Source organism: Pygoscelis adeliae, unplaced genomic scaffold (assembly GCF_000699105.1).
Source record: "Pygoscelis adeliae isolate BGI_AS28 unplaced genomic scaffold, ASM69910v1 Scaffold179, whole genome shotgun sequence".
Taxonomy (NCBI): Eukaryota; Metazoa; Chordata; class Aves; order Sphenisciformes; family Spheniscidae; genus Pygoscelis; species Pygoscelis adeliae.
This window is the reverse complement of record NW_008825612.1, coordinates 2942376-2948699: the sequence shown is the minus strand read 5'-3', so window position 1 is coordinate 2948699 and position 6324 is coordinate 2942376. Positions and strand designations below refer to the sequence as shown.

Sequence of the window (6324 nt, the reverse complement as noted above, 5' to 3'; positions counted from 1 at the left end):
CCTCCACGCCGAACGCGTGGGTGGCTTTGATTCCTCCTCCCCTCGGTGGGATGGGAGCGCACTGCTGCGGGGCGGCTGCTTGAGCCTCCTCTCTTCTCTTCCCCTCAGGATCTAGTGCCCAGGAGGGAGTGACGCAGAGGATTTTGGCCATGGCCCCAAGGAAGAGGAGCAGTCGGGGGATCTCCTTCATCTTCTGTTGCTTTCGCAGCAGCGACCACCCTGAGATCACGTACCGGCTGCGCAATGACAGCAGCTTTGCCCTGCAGACCATGGAGCCCGCGCTGCCCATGCCGCCAGTGGAGGAGCTGGATGTCATGTTCACCGAGCTGGTGGTAAGTAGAATGCTTTTTATTTTTCTTTTTTTTTCACCCTTTTTTTTCCCCTTTTCTAGTCTCTCCAGGCTTGGTTTTGAGTTTTCAGGCAAGCTTTGGTGTGAAGGGAGCATCAGGGCTGCTGTTGGGAGCGGTTCTGCACTGAACCTTGAGCTCTGCTCATCCCTGAAGTCCTGCCAGTTTGGGGTGGTTTCTCTTTCTCATTAGAAAGCCTTGATTTCTTACAGCAGGGCTTGGGGGCTGGTCTGGCCTTTTGTACCTCCAGGGTGATGCAGGGATGTCTGAGCCAGTAAAGCAGGTTGTCCCCCGTAGGTGCAAAGTGACTTTACTTGCTGGGCACTCTGCTCTGCAAAAATCCTTGGGTGTAGGCTAAATTGAGATTTGGAGAGTCAGGTTATTGTTTCTTTGTCCCTCGGTACCAAAACTCTGAAAAACATGGATCAAAAAAAAAAGGGACAGCCAAAAAAAGCTTTAATTTCCTCTAAGCAAAAACATTTTGGTGTGGTTTGTTGGATGGACCCAGAGTGCTCCACTTTGGGTTGATTTAGCAGTGTAACGGGGTTTCTCTATGGTGCTTTGATGCATAGAGGGAGCTGGGAGTTGTGATGCTGGTCAGTCACGCCTCGTGGTGTAGCATGTCCCATTAGATGCCAGGCGGCATGGTTTTGGTGAGCCAGGCCATTTGGTAGAGGAGAGCTCCAGGTTGTATTACAAGAGCTGGTTTTGCCCAGACGTCTTTCTCCATGGGCGGGGTGAGAAGGCAGACTGGGACACCCGACGCAGCACGATGGGGGTGAGACGTCCCTGCAGCAGGACCTCTTCTTGCAAAGAAGCAAAACGCTGCCAGTCAGATTTGGTTTGTTCAGGTGGAGCGAATGCCTCTGTTCCACGTTTTTCTCCACTGATAATTTGGCCAAATCAGATTTTCCTGGGGAAGTTCATTCCCATGGAAAACTCCTGCTGTGCCCCGGCCGAAGGCAGTGTAAGGGCTTGTTGCGCTGCGGCTCGGCATCGCCAGCTGGGCTGAAGGAGGCACCTGCAGAGGCTCATGCACTGGAGCCCCATCAAACCTGCACGCCCCCAGTGCTTTCCTCAGCCCGGGATTTTCAAAGCGTCTCCCCCATATTCAGCCAGATGCTTCGTGCAGAGGCTGTGCTGCAGGGAACCGCTGTGTGTGCAGCGAGGCAGGAGCCCAGCGGCGCTCGCAGGGACCAGTCGGGCCTGGGGCATGCCCCGGTGTGGCCCTTCTGCTCTCCATCCCTTGCTCTGCGCTGCTGAGATTTTGGATTCTTTCCCCCAGGCAAGGGTGAGAATAAGGCTTGGGGGCACCTGCTGCTCCAGGGCACGCCGGCAGCAGGAGCTGTGCTGGCTCCCCGGGGACTGAAGTCTTATAGGGAGGGGGGACAGCGGGTGCTTACTGTGCTCCTGTGCAAGCAGCTGCAACCCCCTGACTCCCCAAAAAACCCATCAGGCAGATCTTAACCCGAGCCAGCCCCGGGTGGGAGGGAGGGGGAAGCGGAGCTCTGCCCCGGGGGCTCAGGAGGGCAGATTCCCATTCGGGGGGAGTGAAGTTGCAAATCCCCCCCTCCATTACAACAGCTCCTTCTTGTTCTCAGTAACCTGTTGGTGTCGGGTATTAAATTTCAGCATTAGTTAAATGGTTTGGAAAGTGTCCCACTGTTTCTGTATAAACCCACTGTGTAACATTTGGAAGAGAGACAGAGAAAGCACTCAGAGGCGCTGGGCTGATTTTTATGCCTGCGGGAGCCCGATGCCACCCGGCCTGTCACGCTCGACCGTCCGGGTCGGGCTGGCTTGCGCCCACTCTGTGGGACCAGGGCTCCCTCCAAAGTCCTCGGTTGTCTTGGTTGATTGGGTTGAGGGAAGTCAAAGGGGCTGGAGGGGATCTGGAGGCTTTGCCAGCTCGAGTTGGTCCTTGGCCAACTCTTCTCTTGCAGCTTAATAGTGACGTTTCGGCCCCATTTGCTCCCATTCAGGACTCAGAGTGGCAGGGGTGGAAGATTTCAGGCCTGGGACGGGCGGTATCTTTAGGGACGTTGCAGCAGTGAGTTTGGTCACCAGGATGGACAATCTTCCCACAGAGACCAATAATCCAGTGGGGTCCCTGCTCTGCAGATCTCAGCCTGTTGCGTACATCAGAGGACAAAAACTCTTTCTTTTTGGAGCCATCCCACAAAATATTTTCTGGGCTTTGGGTGTTTTTAAGTGTACCTGTTCATCTGAGTCGGGAAACATCCGTAGCGTGAGAAATCAGTGACTGTCCCACACCAGCGGCAGAGGATGAGGGCCTGAGCTGCAGAGGGACTTGGAGCAGCTGACTCCAAGGTCAGCTAAAGGCTCGATCTGCTCTCCCGGTGTGTGTTTCCTGGCCTGCTATGTATATGGACACTTTGAATTTTAACTAGAATAGTTCAATGGAATAGTTAAATAGTTAGGGTTTTATTCTGTGGCCATGCAAGTGATTCTCAGGAGGAACAACAAGGAAACAGGGGATGGTTTTTTTGCCTGGGCACAAACAGGAGCAATTAACCTGTAAGAAATGCCCGATTTCCATCCCGGGCTGCAGGGATGATGCGCCCTGTCCCAGCTAGCAGTACGGAGCAGGCGATGGCTTGTCCCTGGCGCAGGGCAGATGCAGATGTTGTTGCTGTGGTCAATGACGGATCACTGCTTCCTCCCAGAGGAACCTTTTCCCTTTCCCTTCCTTTCCCCCCGCCTGGGCTGAATGGGTTTTCGTCAGGGTATTGTTGGGATGTCGCTCAAGCGGGCACCAGCCCCTTCTGAAAGGCTTTTCTTTGTCCGCTGTCCTGCCGGGGCTCCGGCCAGGCTCAGCCACCCAGGGAGGAGCAGGTGCTGGCAGAGAGGCGCAGACAAAAGCAGGAAGATTTACTAATTTGCAGCTCCCTTGGCTGGGACAAGGCTTTGCCGTTTCGTGCAGCTCTCCTTGCATCGACACCGGTGCATCCCACCGGCTCAGGTCAGTGGTGTTTGCTTCCTGGGGCTCGTGCAGCAGTGTGGTACCCGCCAAGCAACATCCATCAGATTTAAGGAATTTCAGGAGCCATCAGTCCTCCCGTCGGACACATCAGGAGGATCGCTGTGCCATGGGGCTGCTCAGCCCCGGCTAGGGGGGAATATCTGGGGCTGCATGAGCTGCCTGCGAACCAAGAGAACAAAGCTGTGCCATCTGCCACGGCTTCTTTCAAGAGGCTCCTGCGTATCCAGGCTAACAATACAGCGTTTCTTCAAAGGCTGAAATCTTGCTTGCATGCTCAGAGAAAGCACTTGCAAAGCTCCACATAATGGTGCCATATGGTAGATCTTGCCGTAACAATCCTCTCTATTTTCTGCTAGCAACTAGACTTTCCACCAGATGGGTAAATGACTGATGTCCTTTATATCTGCTTAACACTCCTTGTCACTCTGAGGTTTGTAATGAAACGCTCTGTGTGTGGTGGTGTGCATCGGCCCTGTGGGACATGCGCCGGGCAGGGGGGTGGAGGCATGGGGGGATTGAACAGCTTGGTCTGGAGAGGGCAGCAGGAGCCCCGGCACAACCCAGGACACCTCGCTGGCTCTCTTCTCAGTGGGGCAGGTCACAGCAGCGTCTCTGTCCCGGCAGTATGAGCGCGAGGCTCCGGCGACTCCTCAGACCACCTGGATGCTTGGAGGAGCTGCCGGGTCCAGCGTGGCTTTGCTTGCCCCTGGAGCACAAGGTGCTGCCTCTCCCTGGTCCCACACCTCGCTCCCAGCCTGCATCCCTGCCGGCAGAGGGATGGGCTCAGAGGAGATGCTGCCCCAGCTGCCCCTTGAGGCTTGTCCTCCTAAATACCTGGGCTTTGAGGAAATTCCAGTTACTGCTCCCAATGGGGCTTCTCAGACTTTTCACCTCTGACTTGTCGTTAGTGGTGCAGAAGAAATTAGAGCAGCTCCGTCTATCCCTGCATCCCTCCTGTGATGTGCAGCAGCCCATTTTTAGCCTGTGAAACCAGAGCAGGTAACCTTTCCCGGGTCCCTCCGCCCAGACTCCAGCAGCCAACAAGTTTTTGGAGACCTGGGGAGGTGACACTGGGAGGCAAGTGGCTGTGCAGTGTCCCCAGCCCCCCGAGCTCAGGATGGGTGCAGACCCTTGCCCGCTGATGTTGCATGATGTTAGTGACTGCCTTCACGGTGATCTGCTGGAGGGGAGATATTCACACATGGTCTCTGAAGTGCTGGGCTTTATGCCTTCCCCTCCCGCGATGTGGAAGGCTGCTCCATCCCTCCCTGCTGCTTTATGAAGTAGTGGAAACTCAGGAGCCGGGGGAACAAAAAAAAGGTCTCTGGCAGCTTACAAGATTTATCACAGCATTTGTTTTTGCTGTACTTGGGACAACTAATGCATTTCATCAGAGCTGCTCTTTGGATGCTATCTCCTAACAGATAGCATCCTCTGTCACAGAGATTAATTCTGTGTGGCCTTTGAAATGCTTCATGGTGGGCGATTGGTCTGTGGCTCGCGATGTGGGGTGCTTGGGTAAAATGTTCCATCCATAACTGTCCTGCAGAGCTGTACCTTCCCGCCCTCTCGGCATGCCCAGATGATTGCTATTTTATATGCTGCTTGAACAGGGAGCGAAGGACAACCCCAATGCGAGGAGAAGGCAGTGGGGCGGTCAGTGTGAGCACTGTTACGTGTTAATAGCAGCGCCAGGTTGGGAACTCATTGCTAGCGATACCCAGTTTTACTTAGGAACTTAAGTAATGTGCTTTTCCCCCGGTTTCTAATCCAATAAGGAGAAAGTATGAGGTTTTGGGCCTTGCAGAACAACACGGCTTTTAAGTGACAGCTGAGGGATCAGCTGCAAAGCCAAGCTTTGCATTTCATGCTTGCTGGTCAGCTGTCGTTTTTTGCTGCCTGGTCTTTGCAGCATTAAGGACTTCAGGATTTGGGGGACCACTGAACAGCGGCTGAAGCCATTTTCCCCTATATCTGCAAAGAAAAGCATGCAGTTGGTACCCAGAAAAAAATACGATTGCAATAGCCTGGGCAAAAGAGAACACCCCTTTCTGCAGAGTCTATCCAGGGCCAGACACTCAGCACGGGGCTCCTGACCCCGTCCCACCACCGTCTCCCAAGACCAAGCTCCCTTGAGCTTGTGAATCACTTCTAAGGACGAAAACCAAGTGATTCGGTAATGTCTGCTTTTAAATTCACTCTCCAGGGAACCGTGTGGACACTTTTACTGGGCTGCCCAGGTTCTGCTCGTTAGATGCGAACAGCCTGGACCTGCCATGCTCTCATCCCAGCCTGCCACTCACGGTGCTTGTTTTCATCACCTTGTGGCATTACACCCTCACAGATAATCTCTTAAACGTATGTTTTGATAGGTAAGCATCTGATATAGAAGTCGCACACCTACTCGGCAACAAAATAAGGATTTTCTGCCTACACGCATTCCACAGACCTGAATGAAGTAATCCACTGAGGAACGCTATATTTCAGCTGAAGCATTCGTGTAATTGCAGTATCTGTTACAGCTACAAACTAGCATGGGGGCTTGCCCAAAAACCATGCCGCTCCCAACCCGTAATTTTACAAAGGAGCCATATTATAGCACAATGTGAACCCCAGCTGAAGGCAGAGAGCACGTAAGAAACCCTTCTGTTTCCAGGAGAAGTACAGCTGAAGTGGAAAAATTATATGGTCTACCTGCTAAATGCTTTCCACTTTGCACTTTGTAAAAGAGGAGGCCACATCCCTGGGAGATGCCTGGGCAGCTCATTCGGTAACGTGTCAGTGACCTTAATTGGGGCATTTAGGTTTTTGGCTTGCACCGGCTCCAAATGTTTCTGGCACAGGTCACCACGGAGGGTACCGGCCTCATTGGATGCGGCATTTGCTCCAGCAGTGGTCTTCTCCTTCCTGATTTCTCAGTGGTTGCTGGAGTTATGGGCAGGATTGAGGAGCACGTGGGGTGTGCTTCATCAC

The 6324-nt window shown here is 53.5% G+C and overlaps 1 protein-coding gene across 1 annotated transcript in view; it reads left to right on the top strand.

Annotated features, from left to right (window-relative positions):
- The window catches only part of DAAM1 (dishevelled associated activator of morphogenesis 1), a 78258-nt gene that overhangs the window by 19484 nt on the left and 52450 nt on the right, over nt 1–6324 (top strand). Inside the window, 1 exon segment of the mRNA XM_009332742.1 lies at nt 109–332. Within this exon segment, the coding sequence (XP_009331017.1) occupies nt 150–332 (183 nt within the window). The 5' untranslated portion in view covers nt 109–149.